This window comes from Vigna angularis, chromosome 8, assembly GCF_016808095.1.
Source record: "Vigna angularis cultivar LongXiaoDou No.4 chromosome 8, ASM1680809v1, whole genome shotgun sequence".
NCBI lineage: Eukaryota > Viridiplantae > Streptophyta > Magnoliopsida > Fabales > Fabaceae > Vigna > Vigna angularis.
Window position 1 is genome coordinate 25,768,063 of NC_068977.1, and position 25,443 is coordinate 25,793,505.

Genomic DNA, 25,443 nt, shown 5'->3' on the forward strand with positions numbered 1-25,443 from the left:
GTTCCCAGTAAATGTTTTACTCCTCTGTGTCAGTCCAGCAAAGGAAAGAGGTAAGGTCTTGGCTTGATTCAACTTAGGAAGCACACATGCAACCTTGAGTGCTCCATTACCTTGAGTGCTCCATTACCTTAAGTGCTCCATCCATCACCTTAAGTGCTCCATGCATTACCTTAAGTGCTCCATGCATTACCTTAAGTGCTCCATGCATTACCTTGAGGGCTCCATCCACTGAGGAATTCATCATCATTTTGCAACTAAATGGAGAGTTAAATGGGAGGAAGTGCATGGCTATAAGAAGGGAGAAGAAAATTTTCAAGGAGGTGAGTAGTGTAGTGTAGAGTAGGAGTAGAGAACTTGGTCAATGAGAGTTGGTGGTGTGTGAAGGAGAGGAGGAAGCTGGACAGCAGGGGGCTGGACATTTTCCAGCAGAGGGCTGGACAGCAGCTGGACAGTAGGGGCTACAGCAGAGGAGAACGCACAGTACAGTGATGGAAGGCTATGGTTGAGCAGTGTGCAAATTAGGTTTCAATTTAATTTTCTTTGTTGTAATAATTTCATGCACAATTTAAATTCAATGCAAAGTTTGGTTTAAATTTCTGTTTCTAAATTACCATATTTGTTTTACTGTTTTTATTTTACTGCTGTAATTTAATTTCTGCTGTACTTTAATTCCTGTATCCAGCTTTCTATAATTGAATCTTTGTTGTTGTTTTTATTTCTTTTGCATGTTGATTATTTTACTGTAATTTTATTTTTTCTGTATTTTACTGCAGTAATTTTCATTCTGTTTTTACTGTTTTCGAAATTTACTGTTTTTCTGTATTTTTTGTTTTCTGTATTTTCATTTTCTGTATTTCACTTTTACTGTTTTACTGATTTTGAAATTCTGTATTTACTGTACTGCTGTAATTCTGTACTGCTGTAATTTATTGTTTTCTATTTTTTACTGTTTTCTGTATTTACTATTTTCTGTATTTACTATTTTCCGTATTTTCGTTTTCTGTATTTTCATTTTCTGTATTTTAGTTTTCTGTTCCAGGTTTATTTTTACTGTTTCATGTTACTATATTTTCATTTTTACTGTTTTCTAAAATTTACTGTTTTCTGTTTTTACTGTTTTCTGTATTTACTATTTTTTGTATTTTCTGTTTTTCTGTATTTTCGTTTTTACTGTTCCAGATTTATTTTCACTGTTTCATGTTACTGTATTTTCGTTTTTACTGTAGCAATTTCGTTTTTACTGTTTTAAATTCGTTTTACCGGTTTAGTTTAATTTTCACCGTAATTTAATTTTTCTGCGTATAAAAGCACAAAAACAATCAAAACCCCCCCTTCGTGTTTGATCTGAGACTGAACCAACAATTTGGTCCTTGAGAGACGACCTAGGAGTCACTTCCTAGTAAACACTAGTGGAAAAATGGCTTTTTATAACGTACAAAAATGACATTTTATATCGTAGTTACTGGGGATATAGTTCTGGGCGATATAGTAAGTCTGCGCATTTTATAACGTAGCAAAAATTTACGTTATAATATGTTCAACATATTATAACGTAGTTTCTGAAGTACGTTATAATATGCGCGGTTTATTATAACGGATTCTTCGTTTGTCCGTAATAATAGGTGGAAGATATTATAACGTAGAAACTTTTGTACGTTATAATATGTTATATATTATTACGTATATATTATTGTACGTTATAATATGTGATCAACGTACCATATCATACATTGCTTAGTACGTTATAATAAATGTTTTTTAAAAAAAAAATTGATTATTAAATTTGACATCCAATGAAATTATAATAATATTCCTGTATTATCATCTCATCCAATCCATTTATAATAAATATAGCTTTAAATAAACAAATTTATTGAAACTAAAATAGAATACATTTCAAATATTAAATAGTCTAATATTTAATACATCATTTATACATGAAACTATATATTAAATCCAAATATTACATTAATGTACATACACTATTTAAGTGTAGCCAAGTTTCTACTAACACTTAAAATAAAAGAAGCCCAGTTCCTTCTAATGTCTTCCATGTCTGCAGCTTCCATGGGAGATGAATCATTAAAGATCTACAAATAAAATAATAGAGTTAAAACAATATTGTAATGAATAGTTGGATAAGTATTTAGTTAGTATTTTAATACCTTATTCCATGATTCAATAATGTTTGTACAAATAATGGTATGCATGTGTTTCATTACATAATACCCACACTCATAACTGCCCAATTGACGTCGACACTGCAAATTAAATACAAATAATGAAGACTCATTCAAATCAAAGACACAAATTTCACAAAACCAACAACACAACCAATTCCTCATAAAAATAACAATCACAAAACACAAAACAAAGAATGTGAACTTCTCTTACATTAGGTGTGATTATTTGCATCTTCTTCCTAGAAATAGATGGAACACCCCGCAACCTTGAATGAGCTTCCAAAGACCTATACAAAAGTTTGACATCCATCACATCATAATAATAATATAGGAAGGAATCAAAATAAAAAGGAAAACTTATGCCTCTAATATATTTTAAAATAAGAGATGTATCCATCCTTTAGTTTTAATTGACCAAGACAATGTTGTATTTTAAAATAAATTATGATAGATACACTCGTTGCTCACTAAAGAAGAGCCTGTGATTCCTTCTGTTTATTACCAAAAAATGCCTGTAAACTAGCCTTCTCACAGTTTTTGCCTTCAGGCATGCTTCATGATATCTATCACTCCCCTTATTGCAGGCTTTATCACTTCATTCTGCATTTCCAAAACCACATTATAATTATCATTCACTCTTCATTTATAAATTCATTTTAGATCATAACAAGTTATTATAAATTTATCATTGATGATGTAGAAATGAAGTGTAAAGTTACATCTATCAAAATCAGTGTATATCAGTATATTTTAAAAGCAGAGCTGAATCCAACACACAAAAAACTCATTAGAGAATAAGGTTATAGAATGGATGAGTGGACCTCGGGATCTTTGGACTCAAAGTCAATGGGTGTGGCCACATGGAAAACTCCAATGCAGCCTTTAATGGCTTCATCAAAGCTTCCCTCTTCTGCTAGGTTAGCCTTCCACAGTGACAGCTTGCTCTCTGCACCTGGTATTTCCAGCAAGGGCTTCACCTTCTTCATGTTATCTACAGGGTGCACATGCATAATAATAGAGTTATGATTACATATAAAACTATCAACATTTTTAATTTCATTACTAAAACAAGTTTTGAATAGTAATTTATACTTAGTAATGGTCACAATTCCCTTTCGTACTCTTTCTTTTTTTCTTTCTATACCTTTAATGATAAGCAGACATGTATTCATTATATAAAAAATTCATCTTTAAAATATGCACAAGAAAGAGTCTTTACCTTATAAATAATTTATGAAAACTTATTTCAGTTTAAAATGAAAAATTATTGTCTTTTTTCTCTTAAAATTGTGTGTAGAAACGCTTTTCAAAACAAATCTAAAGCTATATATTCTCAGTGTTAAATGCATGCGTGTAGCCATGACTTGTTTTCACTTTTAACAATGTTATACAATCAAATGACTCAAAAAAAAAGTTACAAATAATTTTTTTGAGTTTTTATAAATAAGTTTATTGAAAAACTAATTTTAATTTCTAGAAAAAGAAAGTATTTTAATTTTTTAATTTTCTTCTCGTTGCAAAATTTTCTAGGAGTCTATCCACCTTGTCTTTAGCTTCTATAAGACTTTTTTTTAGCTTCATTAAGACTTTGTTCTCTGCATAATTTCTTACTTCAATCCCCAACAACTTTTAAAAGCTTTTCCTTTAATAATCTAAAGTGTCTCTATGGATCAAAAAACTTTTCTGTCAACTTCTAACAGCAACAAGAACTTCAGTTGACACAAATATCACTCACAATTTGTCACATATAATCAAGTTGACATGGTTTGAACTACCTTTTGGATACCCAGACAAAACTTTACAAACTTGAGACTAGAATGAAAGGAACCATAAATTATTTTGATAACAAAAATCTTAGTTACTATATCAACTTAGAAACTAACTTACTATAGTATTTTTTATTTTATCAACTAGCTTAAAAAGAAGAAGAAATAGCAGGATTTCTAGAATGCCTTTTAAGTACCCTGGGGGATAGGGGCTGTACTGTTAGGGCCTGGCGAGTGTACGAGAGAAGAAGATATAGGAGGGATAGGGGAGAAGACGAGCGTCCTGAGCAAGAAGGGAACCGTACGGTAGCGGACGAGCGTTCTGAGCCGGAGATAACGAGGGGCGAGGACGAACGTCCTCAGCGAGGGGAGGCCGAACTAGCGGAGCGACAAGGAGTGAGGACGAGCGCCCTGGGCGAGCAGAATGAGGACGTACGTCCTGAGCAAGTGGAGGCAACGAGGGGCGAGGACGAGCGTCCTAAATAAGGATGAACGTCTTGAACAAAGGGAGACGACAACGAACGTCTAACTGGCAAGCGGAAGGACAGGCGGGATTCAAGGGACGTTCAGCAGAGTATTACAGTAATAAATACAATAAATATAGTAAATAAGGATAGAATGATTCTTTCCAGATAATTATAATAAATAGGCAATTACTATTATTTCCTACCTTTTCTGGAAGGAGTGATTAGTATTAATAAGGGAGGCACCTAGGGCTTAGGGTATGTTTTTGATTATTGAGTACTGTAAGAGAGGTTATGCTCTCGTGTGACTGAAGGAGACCCTGCTCCCAGTCATTGGTTGTGTTTTGTGATTACCAAAGTTGCAGTAATAAAGAGTTTTATTCAGTTTAATACGTTTGTTCACCGTGAGAGGCAAGTTACGTGGTCAGGCACGTAACAATTGGTCCGACCTGCCGGAATCCTATTGAAGGGAGGGAAGCGTCATGGAAGGAAGGCTGAATGCGGTGGAAGGAAGAATGGAGACCCTAGAAATCTCCATGGGCGGACTGGAATCGGCAGTCCAGGAACTGGTGAGGGTGATAGGGGAGCGAGGTCGACGGGATGATGGACACCTTGATGGTAGTCATGGATCGGTCAATGGAAGAAGGAATGACGAGGATGAGAGGGATGGCGGCTTAGACAGTGGACACCGAGAGGAGCAGCCGTACTGGAGGAGGAGGGTTGAGTTACCCGTATTCGAAGGCAGCGAGCCTATGAACTGGATTTATAGGGCGGATAAATTTTTCGAACTGCAAGGGGTACCAGATGACGAAAAGTTGCGCCTGGCATACATCAGCATGGAAGGGATAGCAGGACACTGGTTCCGGTTTTGGAGGGAGAAAGCCAGGAACCGATCATGGGCAGGATTAAAAGAGGCGTTGGTGGTTCGGTTTGGAGGCAGAAATCGAGGAACGGTCTTCGAAAGGCTGGCATCCTATAAACAGTCAGGGTCCGTGGGAGACTATATCCAAGAATTCGAGGTGTTGGTGGGCCAAGCAGAAAAAAATACCCGAGGCACAGTTGATGGGGTATTTCATGGCAGGACTACAGGAGGGGATTCGTAACCAACTCAGGTTGCTGGACCCGAAGGAGTTCATGGACGTCATGAGACTAGCAAGGGACGTGGAGGCGTTCCAAGCGGGAACAAGGGCAAACGAGGGAATCATCAACAAAGGACAAACGTGGGGAAAACCGAGCGGTTCAGTGGCAAGGGTGGATCCTAGCCGCCACCATCAGAACCGAACGGGTACCGTTGAGAAGGAAGGAGGCCCAAGGAGAGAAGGCGAACGAACGTTCTCTAACGCTCAAGGCAGGAACGTACGGGATTTACCGTACGCTGAGTACGTCAAACGTAGGGAGGAAGGGAGGTGTTTCAGGTGTGGAGGACCGTTCGGTCCGGGGCATCGCTGTCCAGAAAGGGGACTTCGGATGCTGATATTGGCAGAAGACGAGGAGCTAGGAGGGGAAGAAGAGGTGGAGGTTGAACTCGAACCAATGGAGCTATCTGCTTTCTCAGCAGGAGGGCTCACCCAGCCCAGAACGATGAAGCTGCATGGGCAGATAGGGACGAAGCAAGTTCTAATTCTGATTGACAGTGGCGCTAGCCACAATTTCATAAGCAGGGAATTGGTAGAAGATCTGGCATTACCCGTAGTAGATACACCACCCTACAGGGTGAGTTTGGGGGATGGACAGAGAAAGGAGACGAGGGGGTGCTATGAGGCAGTAACGATCCACCTGGGAGAGGTTGTGATCAATGAACGATTTCACCTGTTCGAATTGGGCGGAGTGGATGTGATACTGGGGGTAGAATGGTTGGCCAAACTGGGCGAGGTAACCCTAAATTGGGGGCAGCTTACTATGGCGTACGTTCAAGCAGGGCGCAAAATGACAATTAAAGGAGACCCAACTCTAACTCGGAGATTGGTGGAACCTGCAGCGTTGCTTAAGATGAAGGAAGTAGAGGTCTGGTTGCTGATGTGGGAGCTTGGGGAGACAGAAAAGGAGGAGGAGCAAAACCCGTACGCTCAGGTAAAAGAAACGTTCGGTCCGGAGTTGACAAGGAAGCAGACGTTCGACATGATGCGAATCCTGGAACGGTATGCGAACGTATTTCACGAGCCGAACGGACTACCGCAAGATAGGGGGATGGTTCATCAAATTCCCTTAAAAGAAGGTACGGACCCCGTGAATGTAAGGCCGTACAGATATCCCCATGTGATGAAGGGGGAGATTGAGAAACAGGTGGTGGAAATGCTGAAAGCGGGAGTTATAAGGTCGAGCAACAGTCCGTATTCGAGCCCTGTAATTTTGGTAAAGAAGAAGGATGGCAGCTGGAGATTTTGTGTGGACTACAGGGCCTTAAACCGAGCCACTGTACCTGATAAATTCCCTATTCCCTTGATAGAGGAGTTGTTAGACGAACTGAGGGGGGCCAAATACTTTTCAAAGGTGGATTTGAAGTCAGGCTATCATCAGATACGAATGGGAGCAGGCGACATAGAGAAAACGGCTTTCCGGACACACCAGGGTCACTACGAATTCATGGTGATGCCGTTCAGCCTAACCAACGCACCAGCCACTTTTCAGAGTGCCATGAACAACCTGTTGCAGCCTTATCTGCGGAAATTCGTACTGGTATTCTTTGATGATATACTGGTGTATAGCCGTACCTGGGAGGAGCACTTGGAGCATGTGGGGACGGTGCTAAGGGAGCTCGTGGCAAATAGATGGGTAGCCAACAGGAAGAAATGTGAGTTCGGCAGAACTCACATAGGTTATCTGGGCCACCGGATATCCGAGAAGGGTGTTGAGATGGACGAAGACAAGGTACGAGCCGTGCTGGAGTGGGAGAAACCGAAGACGGTGAAGGCTTTGAGGGGATTTCTGGGACTAACGGGATATTACAGGAGGTTCGTAAAGGATTATGGAAAGATTGCCAGACCCTTGACCGACCTTCTTAAGAAGGGGCAGTTTGCATGGACGGAACAAGCAGAGGAAGCCATGTTAAGGTTGAAGAAGGCAATCACGACTGCTCCTGTATTGATTCTGCCTGATTTTGACCAGCCGTTTCACATTGAGTGTGACGCATCCGGCAGGGGAATTGGAGCGGTACTCATGCAAGGGAAGCAGCCCATAGCTTTCTTTAGTAAAGCGCTATCTGAGGGGTCGTTAGGGAAGTCAATATATGAGAAGGAGTTAATGGCGCTGGTTTTAGCCATACAACACTGGAGGCTGTACCTGTTGGGGCAACGGTTTGTGGTTCACACTGATCAGAGGAGTTTGAAGTACCTTTTGGAGCAACGCATCACCACTCAGAATCAGCAGAATTGGCTGGCAAAGCTCCTAGGATACGACTTTGAGATTGTGTACAAATCAGGGGTCACCAACAAAGTGGCGGACGCCCTATCACGCAAGGATGAGCTGCAGGAAGAGAAGGAATTGACGGTGATTGCGCGCCCGTACTGGCAAGATTTCAGAGATATCTTGGACGAAGTCGAGGCGGATGAGGAGTTAAAGAAAGTGATTGACGATTTGAAGAAAGACCCCAACTCTCACCCCTCGTTCACGCTGGAAAACGAGTGCTTGCACTATAAAGGGAGGCTCGTGCTGTCAGCCCGTTCGGCCTGGGTGCCCAAGTTGATAGCCGAATTCCATAACACACAGACAGGAGGCCACTCAGGGGTCTACCGAACGTACCGCAAGGTGGCACAATCTCTTTATTGGGTGGGAATGAAGAAAGCCGTGACCGAGTTCGTTGCAAGCTGTCTAGTCTGTCAACAACATAAATATTTGACCTCATCACCGCAAGGGTTGCTGCAACCACTACCCATTCCCAACGCAATTTGGGAGGAGATAAGCATGGATTTTATTGTCAAATTACCCAAGTCTAGGGGATATGATGTCGTGTTAGTGGTGGTGGACCGTCTCAGCAAATACGGACATTTCATACCCTTAAAACACCCTTATTCCGCACGCACCATAGCCGAAGTCTTTGTGAAGGAGATCGTCCGATTGCATGGGGTGCCGCTATCCATAGTAAGTGATCGGGATCCACTGTTCTTGAGTAATTTTTGGAAGGAGTTGTTCAAATTACAAGGCACTCAACTAAAGATGAGCACCGCCTATCATCCTAAATCTGATGGGCAGACGGAGGTTGTCAATAGGGTCTTGGAGGGGTATTTGAGATGTTTTTGTTCCGAACAGCCCAAGGGCTGGAGCATCGTATTACCATGGGCGGAATACTGGTACAACACCAGCTACCAGGAGTCAGCCAAATGCACCCCATTTGAAACCGTCTATGGGAGGCCGCCTCCCTCACTGCACAGGTTCGTTCCAGGGGAAACCTTAGTGGAAGCAGTCAATCAGGAGCTACAGACAAGAGATGAAGCACTCCACCAGCTTAAGTTCCATCTAGCCAGGGCTCAAGAATTAATGGTGCGGCAGGCCGACAAGGCAAGGAGGCCGTCCCAAGTAGGGGTGGGAGATTGGGTCTATCTGAAGATTAGACCTCACCGACAAACTACGATGTCGTCCACAGTACACTCTAAACTGGCCGCTCGATATTTTGGACCTTTCCTGGTCATTCAGCAGGTGGGGGCAGTCGCATTTAAGCTGCAATTACCAGAATCCGCACGGATACATCCCGTGTTCCATGCGTCACAGTTAAAGAAGGCAGTAGGGGACCACCGGATCGAGCAGGAGTTACCAACAGATTTAGAGATGGAGGAACCGTCTCCACAGCCGGTCAGAGTTTTGGATAAACGGTAGGTGCAACAGGGAGAGGATGAACGGCAGGAAGTCTTGATCGAATGGCAAGAGGGAGGTCCTGATGGGGCGACATGGGAAGATGCCCTCACCATCCAAGATCAATATCCCGACTTCAACCTTGAGGGCAAGGTTGATCTTCAGGAGGTGGGTAATGTTAGGGCCTGGCGAGTGTACGAGAGAAGAAGATATAGGAGGGATAGGGGAGAAGATGAGCGTCCTGAGCAAGAAGGGAACCGTACGGTAGCGGACGAGCGTTCTGAGCCGGAGATAACGAGGGGCGAGGACGAACGTCCTCAGCGAGGGGAGGCCGAACTAGCGGAGCGACAAGGAGTGAGGACGAGCGCCCTGGGCGAGCAGAATGAGGACGTACGTCCTGAGCAAGTGGAGGCAACGAGGGGCGAGGACGAGCGTCCTAAGTAAGGACGAGCGTCCTAAATAAGGATGAACGTCTTGAACAAAGGGAGACGACAACGAACGTCTAACTGGCAAGCGGAAGGACAGGCGGGATTCAAGGGACGTTCAGCAGAGTATTAAAGTAATAAATACAATAAATATAGTAAATAAGGATAGAATGATTCTTTCCAGATAATTATAATAAATAGGCAATTACTATTATTTCCTACCTTTTCTAGAAGGAGTGATTAGTATTAATAAGGGAGGCACCTAAGGCTTAGGGTATGTTTTTGATTATTGAGTACTGTAAGAGAGGTTATGCTCTCGTGTGACTGAAGGAGACCCTGCTCCCAGTCATTGGTTGTGTTTTGTGATTACCAAAGTTGCAGTAATAAAGAGTTTTATTCAGTTTAATACGTTTGTTCACCGTGAGAGGCAAGTTACGTGGTCAGGCACGTAACATGTACCCTGGGGAGAAGGGGATTTAGGAAGAAAGAGACAGGCCAATCGTGCAAAATGCATTATTTATTCATAAATAATTTTTCTGTAAAATCATGAGAATATTGGATCTTCAAGATTTTGATTATGGGAGAACAACTATTTTTAACAGCCAAGTTGATCAAACGAGTAAAGTATCTCAAGCTATAAAACTAATAAATAGGGAGACAGAAAATCACTCTCTCCCTTGCACTTTCATATTGATTAAGGTTGAAAATGCCCATGAATTCAATGCAAAATCAATATTACCGAATTGAAAATGCCCATGATTGTCGTAGTCCTTATCTAAATCAATCTTGATAGCAACCCAACCATTTTCTTCTCATTAAATTTATTTAGTAAGAAAAACCATTATATTTGATTGTCCATCTATATGAATAGAATTCTTACGAAAATGTATTATGAAAACTTTCAAATCACTAGCGGTCTAGTTTGACTAGCAAAAAAAGAAATCATCATCATTATATTTTGCACCCAGAATATTGATTGCAGAGAAAAGTTGTTCCCTGCAGGTCAGATGCCTGAATCTATCGGCAAATAGAAGATGTAATTTAAAAGAGAGAAGGCAAATGGAAGACTTCGAATGAGGCAAATGAAGACAATACGAAGTCTGACAATTTTCGCTCCAGGTAAAATAATAACATGTGTAGAATTATCACTCATTCTCCAACAATTTTAGTTTCAAGTTAGAATACTTCTAATCAGAAGCTGTGGTTGCATCCCCTATTGGTTTCTTGCAGCAGCTCAATAAAGCCATTATATTTAATTAGAAGGGAAATACTAGTGACATTCTCACAGTAATCAGGACGCTACAGAAAAACCTAGCAATTCTCTATTGAAAAGCAAGAAATGAATTTTGGAGACAGTTAAAACACTTTTATAACATTCAGGTGACTATCAGAAGAGAATCCAAATCCGCCTAAAACCAACTCATAAGCTCGAAAAAGCAATTAACTGACATGACAGATTCTATCATCGTTTTAACGCAGTAATCAAACTATGTAATTAGCACACCACTTCAAACAAGAATAGAATTTTAAACGTATAAATCATAAACAACACCAAATAAATCCCATTAACAGATTAACAAATCCGACCATCCAAAACTCAGCCACAAAAATTTAAACCCTAATAAGATATATAATAATCCAAATCACAAAAACATAACAATTAGTCCTCTATTTAACAATCCACCAAACGAAACACAATCCCCACCAATCTAAGAAATTAGTGAAATTAATAGAAGAAAAACATAAAACCTACTTGGTTAGACTTCAAAGATTTCGTGGAAGAGGCAGCGGAGCCACTGCGTGAGAGGAAAGAGGCAGCGGAGCCACTGCGTGAGAGGAATGAGAGTGAGAGGGAACGTGAAGAGAGGAATGAGACGAAGAGCCACTGCGTGAGAGGAATGAGACTGAGAGAGAACGTGAAGAGAGGAATGAGACGAAGAGGAAGAGAGGAATGAGAGTGAGAGGGAACGTGAAGAGAGGAATGAGATTGAGAGGGATCTTGAGATATTATAACTGATTTCTAAAAATCCGTTATAATACATCAATAATAGGTTTTCAACTTATTTACAAGTTTGCCACCGCTTTTCATATTATAACTGATTTTTTTCAAAACTACGTTATAATATGTCTTAAACTTATTTACAAATTTGCCACCGCGTCTCATATTATAACTGATTTAAGAAACTACGTTATAATATCTCCCTATTATGATGGATAATTTTTGTCCGTCATAATAGGTTTGTTATAAAATGTCATTTTTCTACTAGTGAAAATATACTGCATTATTTCGTGCATTCAAATTTGACGGACCTTTTGTGAGAGGTGCGACCCGCTCATCAAAATGGCGCCGCTGCCGGGGAACAATCAATGCAGGTCTGGTTTCAGATTTCGTTATGTAAATTTTTGTTCTGCTAATATGTGTGTTTTGTCTTGTATATTTTTGTAGGTGGCAACGACACCTTTAGCAAATTTTGGCGGCGTTGTCAGGTTTTTGTTTTAGATTTTTACTGTGTTAATATATGTTGTGTTAATATATGTTTAGTCTTTTATATTTTTATTGTGTTGTGTTTTGTATTTAGTTGCTGTTTAAAAAAAAAACACACAAAAATATTTTACTGTTGATGTTCTGTCTTGTTTGTGCCTCTAGCATGTATAAATGTGTTGTGTTTTGTTTATCTCGTAATTTGTTATATTTTATTTTTATTTTTATTTTTTTTCATGTCTACCTATTTTAATTTGATAAATAATGCTTATTCTGCGAGTGCCTCTAATTATGATTCGCCTTCTGCGTGGTACAATAGTTATACTTCTGCTGATTTTTATGTTGAGAAAAATATGGCCCACCCTCCAATTTCTAAGAGCTCTCCTTGGGATCCAGTTCCACCAAATAGGGATGGTGATCATCACTTTCTCAATATTGGAATGATAAAAATGTTGCCCCAGTTTCATGGTTTTACAGGAGAATGCCCACATGAACATTTGAAAAATTTCTATAGAATTTGTTCTGCAATGAAACCTCTAAATGTCACGGATAATCAGGTTTTCTTAAGGATTTTTAGTTTTTTATCGGTATAAAATTTCGGTCCTTAATATAATATTTTTTGAAGTGTTATAAATTGTGGATACAACATATTTGTTGAAAGGTTAATTTCTTGGCATACTTAAATGCAGTGGTAGTAAAATTCCCTTACACCCGGCAACTCACAGGGACCGTTGACTGCCCCCACAGACCACCACCAGGCTTTCCAGTGTGCTTTGTCCTCACTCGCACACTTTCTGGGAAAACTTCCCAGAAGGTCACCCATCCCAGAATTGCTCCAGGCTAAGCACGCTTAACCATGGAGTTCTTATGAGTCAGGCTACCGAAAAGCAAATGCATTTTAGTGATATGAGTAGTCAAATCAATTCCTTTAAGCTATCCTTCAACCGTATAGTCCCATACCTATACAGTCTCCAAATCCCTCTCATTCCGGTGTATGCTCGATTCGTCCATGTACCCCTTCCACCCGAAGCTGCCAGGAGCCGCTCCTTGTCCGTGCCCCCTGCACCATGCTTCTTGCACCGGCGTCACTCCCCGCCCTCGTCTCCGTGCCCGGGTGTCACACCAAGTATAATCTGTAATATTTTCATATAAAGGAAGAATATGTTACATTACAGTAGATTTCTTTTTCCAAGCTGGAGCTACTCGTGACTCTGATGTGAGTTGTGAAAACCTCTGAAAGCGATTGAGAACTGATTTTCTTATGTTAGTTTTTGAAGGCTACAACTTAATTCACTTTAGCAGGATAACAACAAAATATGATTTCCAAAAAAAAGTTATTAATCTTCTCAAATCGTCGAATCAGATAATTCAAGATTCAAAAATTATTCAAAAAAATTATTAGTACTGTCTGTTATATTAATTTTTAAGAAAAAAAAAATTATTCAAAAAACTTGAAAATAGTATATAATTTTTGTATTCAATTTCAAATAAAAAATAAAGACTGAATGAATACAACAATATATTTAAACATAAAATTAATCAGAAATCAACATACAAAAAATAAACAAAATACTATAAAATTATAGGCTCATATTAAAAATAAATTTTAATGATAATCATAAGAACATGAAAACGTGAAGGATGAGCAACAATGGAAAAGAAAAGACATCATGTTTCGGAGAAATATTTGCAATCCCACCGTAATCCTGCCACAATGCTACAATACTTAACAACATATTAATAGAAAAAACAAACAAACACAAAAACACGAAAAGAAAAACGACGACAATCACGTTCACCACAGTGACAAAAATGAATAAAGAGTGACAACATCGGCAAACAGATGGTGGCCAAGCAGTAATGGTGGCCTTTAAGTTAAGTGACGAAGTGAGTTGAGCAACGACGGTAGTAGTGTGAAGTAGTGTGAAGTAGTAACCTATGTTTCTTTTGTGAATTTAACTCTAGACAAACATATGGCAGCAATTTTTCGTAACATTATGCCTAAAGGCTTTTAATAAAATAAATTTTTTATAAATTTCAATGTCAATTTTAAACTTTTCATCAAACTTTTGGTATAGGTTATCGAAAAAACCGAAGTAGAAGGTATATGATATCGGTTGTTCCAATAACCGAGACTATATGTTTATTTTGAATAAAGCAAAACTGAGATATATTTCTAATAATGCAAAACAGAGATATTTTTAGAGATTAAGATTTTAATCTATATAAAATAATATATGAACAAAAAAATTAAACTATATTTAATATGAGAATCAAATTTTAAACATTTTATATCTTTAAATTAATAATAAATCGTTATAGTTATTAATTCAATTTGTATTAATTTAAAGTTATTTATAGTAATTTTCAAATGATAAAAAACAGTAGTAAAGATAAATTAAATAATATGATAAAATATTATAGTATAATGCAATATAGTTTGAAAGAAAAAAGAATGTGGTTTATTTCAGTTTATTTGAATTAATTTTTAGTTTAGTTCAATTTAAATAAATTAGTTTTTGGTTGAATATAATTTTTATGGGTACAGTTAAATATAATTCATTTGTTCACCCCTAACCTTATTACACATACTGTGTGAACTCAAATCATGTCCAAAAATCCAAAGATTTTTAACAATGAATTATTGCAATAGCTGCTCCCATGCCATGTTTACTAATAATAACAATAAATAAGCCATAGATTATGAAACAATTCTCACCCATTTTCTTTGTGTTAGCACCTATAAATTTATATTATTGAAGAGTGGTACAAAGAAAATGAATACTTTTAACTAGCATAATATATGATGCTTAAAGTGTAGAAATGACAGATTAAGTAGATGATAGATAAATTAACAAAAGAATTAGAAGTTTCAAAATGATGAGAATAGATCTTGTAATATTAGCGTTATTGGAGATAAGGAACCACAAGGTACTGGAAGCCCCACAACGAAACAACAACGCAAAGATAAGGAATCAACCGCACCAAGGAGAACTGAATCAGTGGCAGAGGACAGAGCTGTAGGAGTAACAACACAGAGGCAGGGGAATTGCTGGAGCAAGAACGGCACTAATGAGGAGGGACTACCGCGGTGGTTGCGCGACATCTCAAACGGCACCAAGATGAGCCACCACTCTAGAAAACTCGCGGAACAAGACAAAGGGGCTGCTTGAAAAGAGGACTCCTTAAAATCATTTAATCTTTTTGTCAGGTATAAAAAAATATTATTTGAACATCAAATAACTTATTCAAATCATTTAAAAATTTTAACATCAAATAATGGAATGGAAATGTAATTTACAAAAAAATGGGAATTTCATACATCATGGAAAAAAATTTGAGTGCTTATCTTTCCAAGTCTTCTTTATTTTCTTTTCTTATTTTTTGACGAGAAATTTCTAAATCTTCTGTTTTTTTTCCTCTGTTTTAGTCCTTATTCTAGAAAGAAGTTTTAGTCCTTATTCTAGAAAGAAGTTTTTAGTCCTTCTTCTGGAAAGAAGTTCGAGTCCTTATTCTAGAAAGAAGCTATAGTCCTTATTCTTGAAAGAAGTTTCCTTAGAGTATGTTATATATAAGGCCATTGGCATTGTGATTCTTCACGGTATCAGCTTATGCGTTTGTTAATTTCACAGTTTTCATTACCATAATTTAAAAAAAGATGCCAATTTATATCAAATTTATTCTAGTCTTAATTTTTGTGTGTTTGCTATCTCAGGATGACCATGTTTGTGCAAAAGGGGTGAGCTGCATGCAGAGGGAGAGGCAGGCACTTCTCCACTTAAAGGGTGGCTTTGTTGATAGATATGGCATGCTCTCGTCTTGGACCAATGCTAATTGTTGCCAATGGAAAGGTATTGATGGATTTATATTTTTATCTGAGGGGTTATTTGGAAAAGATTATGTTTATATAGTGTATGAGACATTTATGAGATATTGAGTTTTATCTCAAATTCTACATTATTTCTTTTCTGATGTTTAATTTTGTTATTTTTACTTTAATGTGACACTTTCACTGATCATACTTGAATTATTCTCTACAGGTATTGTCTGTAGCAACATAACTCACCACATACTGATACTTGATCTTCATGGTGATTGGTTTGCTATGGACGAGTTTTTTCTCAGTGGCATCATCAGCAACTCACTCATGGAGTTGCAACACTTAGAGGTTTTAAACCTCAGTTGGAATCAATTTCAAGGTATTCAAGTCCCATATTTCATTGGTTCTCTAAGAAATTTGAGATACCTTGATTTGTCAAATTCTGGTTTTGGTGGAAGAATTCCATGCCAGTTTGGTCTTCTTTCACATTTGAATTACTTAAATCTTGAAGGGAATTCCCTGGAGGGTTCAATCCCTTATCAACTTGGAAATCTCTCCAAGTTGCAGCATCTAGATCTTAAGGGTAACTCTTTAGAAGGAAATGTACCTTCTCAACTTGGAAAACTATCAAACTTGCAGAAGCTTTATCTTGGATATGGTGGGACTCTCAAACTTCATGATGGAGGTTTTTGGTTGTCTAATCTCACTTCTTTGACCCATCTTGACTTAAGTTTGATGGCTAATCTTAACAATTCTCATAGTTGGCTGCAAATCATTGAAAATTTACCAAAACTCAGGGAATTAAGCTTGTCTGATTGTAGCCTTTCTGATCATTTCATCCATTCATTGAGCCCTTCAAAGTTCAATTCTTCTACTTCCCTTTCAGTCTTTGACCTCTCTTGGAACAAGTTTACATCATCCATGATATTCCAATTGGTGTCAAATATCAGTTACAATCTTTTTGAGCTTGACCTCTGTGGTAATAACCTCTTGGAGGCTCCTGCATCGAATCATTTTGGTTTGATGATGCATTTTCTTGAGCGGCTAGATCTCTCCTCTAATAGACTTAAGGGTGGGGCGATAGAATCCTTCATGGATATGTGCACCTTACAATATTTAAACATATATGGAAACAATATGACTGAAGACCTTTCATCAATCGTTAATAACTTATCTGGTGGCTGTGTGAGGCACTCATTACGAGAGTTTTATCTAAGTTACAATCAAATAACTGGCTCCTTACCTGACTTTTCAATGTTCTCCAATTTGAAAATATTGGATCTTTCTGTGAACCGGTTGAGTGGAAAGATACCTGATAGTAGCAAATTTCCACCTCAGTTGGAGTCTCTATCACTTGAATCAAACTCATTGGAAGGTGGAGTTCCAAAATCATTGGGGAGCACGTGTACTTTACGTTCGTTACACCTTTCAAATAACAGTTTCAATGAAGAGCTTCCACTGATAATGCAAAACTTGTCAGGATGTGCTAGATCCTCACTGAAAGAGTTAGAACTGAGAATGAATCAAATCAAGGGTACACTTCCTGATTTCTCAGTATTCTCATCTTTAAAAACCTTATCTCTTGATGAAAACAGGCTAAATGGTAAGATTCCCAAAGATATTCGATTTCCTACTCAGCTGGAGACTCTCAAAATGAATTTGAACTCTTTGGGAGGTGTGATCGGTGACTCTCATTTTGCTAACATGTCAAAGTTGCAGTTGTTAGATCTATCAGACAACTCATTGGCTTTAGAGTTTAGCCAAAACTGGACCCCGTCCTTTCAATTGGGTTATATAGGGTTGAGATCTTGCAAGTTAGGTCCAACTTTTCCTAAATGGTTCCACACACAAAATGACATTGAAATTCTTGACATTTCTAACTGTGGAATATCAGATTCTGTTCCAGAATGGTTTTGGAGTAAAGTTGCAATACAAGGAATGACAAAAATGAATATTTCATTCAATAACCTCAAAGGTAGAATTCCAAATTTTCCCTTGGAGGTTACTCCTCATTTTGTAGTCCTTGCATCCAATCAGTTTGAAGGCCCTGTTCCACCATTTCTTAGGGGATCAGCATTTCTTGATCTATCTCAAAATAAATTTTCTGACTTTTCTTCTTTTCTTTGTGCAAATGGGACAGTTGAAGCTTTAGGCCAGCTTGACCTTTCAAACAACCAATTATCTGGACAAATTCCAGATTGCTGGAACCATTTCAAATCATTGGCGTATTAGATTTGAGTCACAACAATTTTTCAGGAATGCTTCCTACTTCAATGGGATCACTTGTTGAACTTCAAGCACTACTACTAAGAAACAATAGCTTAACCAAGGAGATCCCCTTCTCCCTAAGGAATTGCATAAAGTTAGTAATGTTTGACTTGGGAGAAAATAGATTATCAGGAAGTATCCCTTCATGGATTGGGGAAATATATCAAGATTTGCAAATATTAAGCTTGAGAAAGAATAACTTCTCTGGAAGTTTACCAGTTCAACTCTGTTACCTACAAGGCATTCAGCTCTTGGATCTCTCACTCAACAGTCTATCAGGAAGAATTCCCAAATGCTTAAAAAATTTTACTTCAATGACTCAAAAGACTTCATTAATAGATTATACACACCAGGGGTATTCTGTCAGCATTAGATCGATTGGAAAGTACATGAACTACTATGATTTGTATTCATTGTTGACATGGAAAGGTGCAGATCATATATTCTTAAACAATGAGCTATTGCTGTTGAAAAGCATTGATCTTTCAAGCAACCAATTATCGGAAGAAATTCCAATTGAGATAGAGGATTTGTTTGAGCTCATATCATTAAATTTATCAAGAAACAATTTGACCGGAGAAATTCCCTCTAATATTGGAAGGCTAACCTCACTTGAATTTCTTGATTTGTCAAGAAACCAGATATTCGGTTCAATTCCTACTCGCCTTACCCAAATTGATCGCCTTACCATGTTGGATTTATCTCATAATAATTTATCAGGGAAAATTCCAATTGGCACTCAACTACAAAGTTTTGAGGCTTCAAGTTATGAATATAATTCCAATCTTTGTGGGAAGCCACTTGACAAATTGTGTGGCGCAGAGGAACCACCACATGAAGCAAATGTTGATGAATCAAACGAAGATGAAAATTTTGTTGTTAATCGTGCATTTTATGTGAGTATGATACTTGGATTCATTACAGGCTTATGTGTGACTTTTGGCTTCATTTTGGTCAACAGTCCATGGCGACAACTATATTTTAGGTTCTTGAACAACTTAACCGACAATATCTATCGCATGATCACAGTAAAAGTTCCCAGTAGCTTAAAGGCTTGATGTTATATATTATCTTAGTCATTCCATTTTTACTTGTTTTTTCCTTTCAATAGCAGTTATAATATATAGACTTTATAAATAATGTATTATTACCAGTAGCATTATTAAATAATATATAGTTCCTCTATATATTTTGTATGATTTGTCCTTTTTCTTAATCTTGATTTTAGAGTTGTCAAAAGTAGATAAGAGTTTGACCAAATCTAATTGACCAAATTTAAATAAAAACACATGTCCTTTTTAGATTTCATTCACAAACCATGATGTTTTTTCTCTATGCAATTAATGTGAACCTAATGTTGGCTTATTGACAAATGTTGATTCAACTGCTGAACCATTACATTAAAAGCAACCTATGTTAGTGTTAGAGTACAGTGTATATGCACGGTTTTTCAAAAATCCCTCTTGTTTGACCCTTTTGTTTATTTTCTTTTTCTTGCAAACTTTTTACCATGTCATATGTGCAGTTATAGCCATTGGTAAATTTTCATTGGTAAACAGTCATATATGCACATAGTTGGATCGATGTATCTAATTATTAGTTGATAAAAGTATGTGATTTAATCTCAGCAACAATTGGAACTTGATTCACAGAAGTATAATTTATTTTAAAGAACCTTCTATTATCCACACGAACATAGCTTTAAGTTCGAATGATGAAAGAAGATGTAGTGGCAACAATTGACATAGTCTGACTATGTTAAAGCATTAGAAATAGAAGTGAGAGTCTAATTCTGCTAAAGCATCATAAGAAGAAGTGGTGGTTTCTTGTTTGATATTTTATTTTCTTTGTTAGTCTTGGTTTAAAAAGTAGCTTTTACATTTTGGATTATGGCATTAATGGCTTGCTTTTTTTTCTTATTTCATTTCAGTTTACGCTTGAATTAAATATCTTTCAGTCAGGAACTCATACGTTAAATTAAATATCTTTCCGTCAGGAACTCATATGTTAAATGCAAAATTGAGTCTCTAGTTTCGTATTTCACCTTTATATAAAAGGAAGAACTGAAATAGAAGCCAAAACATGCCCATTAAGAAAAGAAGGACTCCGCAGTACTCACTTCATTGACAAACCTTATCATTAAATTTGTCAGGCGTTAGAAATTTGGTATATAGACACTAGTGCAAAAAAGACTTTTAATGTATGTTATTTTGACCTTTTAACGTCAGATCCAGACCCGACGTCTTTGTGGGTGACGTTAATCAGACGTTGGACTTCACAGGTCCGATGTCTATAAAAGACGTCGGACATGCATTAACTGATGTCTAAGGGCTCTATAGACGTCGGACATGGCATTAACCGACGTCTATTGCAGCTCGTGTCTTTGGGTAGCGTAGTAACACCTTCTTCCTTTGCTAGTTTCGTCATAAAAAGGTTGCGTCTTTTGGACTTCTTATGGCCTTTCAACCGAAAACCAAATATGGGTTCTTGCCTAGCTCCATTCCAACCGGCAATGAAAACTAATACGGTGACATGAGAACTAGGCAAGGACCCAGGTTCGGTTTTGGGTTGAAACGCTTTAAGACATCCAAAAGACGCAAGTTTTTCTTACGAGAAAAGTAGCAAATGGAGAATGTGCTACTAAGCTACCCAAAGACACGACAAAAACTGCACAAAAACACAACGAAAACTCATTTTAATTGGTTCAAATGGAAGATAATCAATTAAAGACTAATTTAATCGGAGTAAAAGTAAGTTTAAACGGTTCAAAAGAGACAAAAACGCACCTGGAAATGCAATGTCGCGGAGAGAAAAGGCGAGAAGAAAGACAATGAAGTGTGCATAACCGCGGGTTCGATTTCTGATTTAACAGCAAACAAGACATCAGACACATAAGGGCATCGACGTCTATTCTTGCCTAGACGTTGGGGCCCTCACTAATATGGCGTCCAAAACAACTTTTCACCTACCTGTCAGGCCATTTAGACGTCGGATGGCGGGATCCGACGTCTATATGGCGGAAAAAGAGAACTTTTCATCTACCTATCAGACATATACACGTCCGTTAGGAGGGGCACCGATGTCTATAATCGTATATAAAGTCGGGGTGGCGGGATTAGACGTCTATAAGGCAGAAAAAAAACTTTTCATCTACTTATCAGACATATAGACGTCTGTTAAGAGGGGCCCCGACATCTATAATATATAGACGTCGGGGCTCCGCCTAACATACGTTTATATGCTCAACTTATTTACGAAAATGCCACCGGCCAATAATTTACATTGGTTATTTTGTGGTCTGATGTTTACAGAATGACGTTAAAGGCCAATTCTGCACTAGTGAGAAATGTTGCATGAAGATTTTAATTTCTACTTGCAAGATTAGGTTGTTAAGGTGTGAAGGAAACAAAGAATTACTTCCATACCGTAAGAAATCCTGATTTGTTCATGAAAAAGAGATATGGCTTCCCAAAAGTCACACAAGAGTTCCCATAATAAACACCGTAGCTTTGACCGGATCAGCTCAACAGCTTTGCCAGATAAGCTCGGCAACCCCACTAAGAAGATTGGCGGCCAAGCTAATAAATATCTTATCGATTATTGACGTGGTATGCTTATACAATTATATTAATTTATAATTATTTATTAAGATATTTTATCAATTAGTTAACTTGTTTAATTGATAATGTTTTAGGATTCTACTTTATCTATAAAAAGAATCAATAATAAAAATGAATTTCTCATTCCTAAAAGGAAATGTAAAAGAAAAATAGAAAAATGATCATTGAACATCTTCATTGTAAAATGATTAATCTCAATCTTCCTAAATGGTGCAATTATCCTTCTCGTACATGAAATTAAAACTTGTAGAGTCACTTTCCCCAAAATGAAAAAAAGACATATTTGGACTAGATAAACATAAAGAAACTGTTAATGTAAAAATTATTAAAGAAGTTATTGATTATGTATATAGATAGGTGCAATTACAATTTTTATATACGTCGAGTACAGTATATTACTTTTTATCATTAACTTTCTTTGATTAATAGTTTTTTTAATATTATTAATATATTCTTATATTTTTCTTTTATAAAATACCAATGTCAAAATTTTATTAAGCCAAATCATAAGGAGTTCTTTTTATCACACAAAATAACAACATATGAACTACCAATGAAAGAGAGAATACAAAAAATAGTCATTATTTTTCTTAATAATAGGATGATTGATAAGTTTCTTCTTACACCTATCAATATATGATAATACCTTTCTTCCCATATTTATCAACAGTATTATTTTCAAAATTAGATGCAGAAAATGTAATTTTATTGATTCATTTTAAATTTTAGCCACCATTGGGTCTTCCTCGAAATTAATCTTAAAATGGAGATAATTCATTATCTTGATTCATTGAGGAAACATATTAATACAATGCAAGATTTTGAAGAAGTTGTTTAACATGTAACAATATATTATGGTTCACATATGTATACTTTTAGTTATATCTATATATTTTTTACTTACATATGCTTTATTTTTATTTATTAACTAGGGATACATAAACCTATCAAGCTCAAAGAAGATATATGGTTTCAAAATCTAAGTTAAAAAATATCAAAAGTAAACACCAATTAAGATAGATTACAATTGTTTATTTCAAGATTATAACTACACTATTATAATATGTTTATGTATGTTTGCTCTCAACCATACGACGCGATGTAGTCTTTTATACTAAATTTGGAAGAACTCTTGTAAGAAATTTATATTTTCTTGGGTTGTTATAGTGTTTGAATGAATTTTAATTAAAATACAAAATAAATGCATAGTATTTATTTATTTCATTTAGAACTAGTGTGACCTTTCATTTGTTTAAAAATTAATACAAGTAAAATCTATTATTTTATATAGATTTATAAATTGTAAAAAGTAGGATAATAGTGATTATTAATGCTTAAAACGTCTAGTTTAAAAATACTATACTTTTTAAAATAAATTTTTTATTATTAGTCTTTTACACAATTTAAATTAGATCGTAAAAATAGTAATAAGACTGCTTTTTAATAATTTATTTTATTTTTTATTAAAATAATGTTATTAGATTTTAATATATATATATATATATATATATATATAAAAGCATTAAGAGGAGATTTAAATATTTTCAAATGTTACGTAGATAATGAATATTTTATAAACTATTTGAAGATAAAATGAAAATAAAAAAACATGTATATATGTAATAGTTTGAATGAATTATAAACATTTAATATTGTAGTTTTTTTTATTATAGTGCTTTATGCAAACTCTTGTATAAGTAAATTTTTTCTTGTACCCGTTGTAATATACTGACATATGAGCTTTGATATATAGACTTATTACTTTGTGCGTTGTGTTTATTGTATTTTTTGACTAATTATAGTTTTAAAATGTGTTTACTAATTAATAATACTTTGGAATAAAAAAGTGTTGGGAAACAGCGGTACTTGTTCCCTCCTCTGTGAACCCCAAAACAGGCACTATGCGGAAGCGTAAAAATGAAAGCGTAGGAAAAAGAGAAAATTAACACTGAAAATTTTAACGTGGAAAATCCTCTTGGAAAAAACCACGGGACCTAGTCCAGAAAATTATCTCCACTATAAAAGTAGGATTACAGTGTTTCTCTCACTCTCTGAGGATCTCTCTGTAAATACCTCACCCTCTCGGATGGTACACAAAACTCTCAGTTTTACACACTCAGAAAACAGACTCTCTCTGTTTTTCACTCACACTACCGTGGCTTCACTTCTCTCTCACTTCACCGAATTTTCTTCTTGGTGGATGTCTTACCTCTGCTGCACACATTGGCTTCATTTTATAATAAATGAAGGAAGTAAACGTTAACAAAAATGAGTGGTTGTGCTGAAAATCTAGAAAGTTGCGTGCATTATTTTTGGCACGGGAACAAGGCTCCTGCATTTCAGCTTATCATTGGGACCCATAATTTTGTTTTATTCCAACAAAACTACCCCATAAAACAAAAATGGGTCTTCCTTCCCTTCTTGACTTAATTTGAAGGTACCAAGATACCAGCACCTTGGCAACAGTCTTCAACCTTCTTGGTTGGAACTTACTTAGTCATCATATCGGACCAATTTAAGTCTGTATAGATTTTCTCTATCTTCAATTTCTTCTCATCCAGCGCTTCTCGTATCCAGTGATATCGCACGTCGATATGCTTCGAGCGTGAATGGAACATGTGTCAGGAGCGGCTGCAGCGGAATGGTTAGCGTGGAATAACAAACCAAGAGGGTTTTTAATACTAACTTGTGCCTTTTAATTTCTACTCAGTTAAACTTACTTAGCAATTAATATTGACAAACAAAGAGAGTAAGGTTGAGAGAAATTTGCACAGATGATTTTATCCTGGTTCGGATCTTACCAATCCTACGTCCAGTCGCTTATCTCAAAACAAGATAAACAGTTTCACTAACACAAAACAATTACAAACTACAATCACAAAGATACAATTTGTAAAAGTTTAGAAACCACCTCTCTTGATGCCACAAGAGATGAGACAACACCTCCTTTGAATCTTCACAAAGGAAGAAACACTTCCTCCGAATACTTCACGAAGGATGAACACCTCCTCCGAATACTTCACGAAGGATGAACTTCCTCTTCCAGACACCTCCTTAGACACACCAAGGATGAACCAGCTATTCCTCTATCACCGTAGCAGTATATCACCAACTCTACAGACAGAGTTTCCTTAGCTGAGCAAGAGCACACAATTCTCAAGAGTTTCTGAGTATTTGAGCACAAGGGAAGAGTTTCTCAACTTGTTGTTGAGAGGAAATGAGAGTCTATTTATAGACTCATCCAAAGACTCTTCCATTTTTCGTTTTCAGCCTTTCTTACTGTGTTAATCGATTAGCTACAGTGGTTAATCGATTAACACTCCAACGGATAGTCCAACGGCTCTAAAAACGGCTAGTTTTTCAAACGGTTACTGTGTTAATCGATTAACACCCTCTGTTAATCGATTAGCGTTAATCGATTAACACCCTCTGTTAATCGATTAGCTACAGTGTTTTGCTACAGTACATTGCTACAGTAATGTGCTACAGTAATTTTACAAAACACTTTCTTTTTCTAATCTAAGTTCTATACATATTTCTAAGAGTATTACAAAAGCTTTCCATAGCAATACAAGTCTTCATAACATCTTGAATCTTGATTTCTTCTTGACTTGATTTGGACATCATCAA

General features: G+C 36.8%; 1 protein-coding gene and 1 pseudogene across 3 annotated transcripts; one reads left to right on the forward strand and one right to left on the reverse strand.

Moving 5' to 3' along the window:
- Positions 1-1,880: 1,880 nt before the first annotated feature.
- On the reverse strand, positions 1,881-11,604 carry LOC128193452 (uncharacterized). 3 transcript variants are annotated; one of them, XR_008244673.1, is made up of 6 exons: positions 11,377-11,604; positions 3,005-3,174; positions 2,716-2,783; positions 2,395-2,470; positions 2,166-2,261; positions 1,881-2,090 (listed from the first exon to the last, which is right to left on the reverse strand). XR_008244673.1 is itself a non-coding variant. In XM_052866712.1 (5 exons), the coding sequence occupies exons 2-5, from the start codon at positions 3,076-3,078 to the stop codon at positions 1,983-1,985; spliced, it is 354 nt and encodes a 117-aa protein (XP_052722672.1). In that variant the 5' UTR covers positions 3,079-3,174; positions 11,377-11,604; the 3' UTR covers positions 1,881-1,982. The 3 variants fall into 3 exon arrangements, 1 of the variants encoding a protein (XP_052722672.1); XR_008244672.1 differs by having other exon boundaries at positions 2,686-2,783; XM_052866712.1 differs by lacking the exon at positions 2,716-2,783.
- A 4,018-nt stretch (positions 11,605-15,622) lies between these two features.
- On the forward strand, positions 15,623-19,380 carry LOC108321230 (receptor-like protein EIX2; annotated as a pseudogene).
- Positions 19,381-25,443: the final 6,063 nt, after the last annotated feature.

Coding starts and splice junctions, on each gene's coding strand:
- LOC128193452 (XM_052866712.1), bottom strand. CDS start 3,078: ATGAAGCCATTAAAGGCTGCATTGGAGTTTTCCATGTGGCCACACCCA. Junction 2,471..3,004: donor TTGAGTCCAAAGATCCCGAG/GTCCACTCATCC, acceptor ACTTTTGTATAG/GTCTTTGGAAGCTCATTCAA. Junction 2,091..2,165: donor TTATTGAATCATGGAATAAG/GTATTAAAATAC, acceptor TTTTATTTGTAG/ATCTTTAATGATTCATCTCC.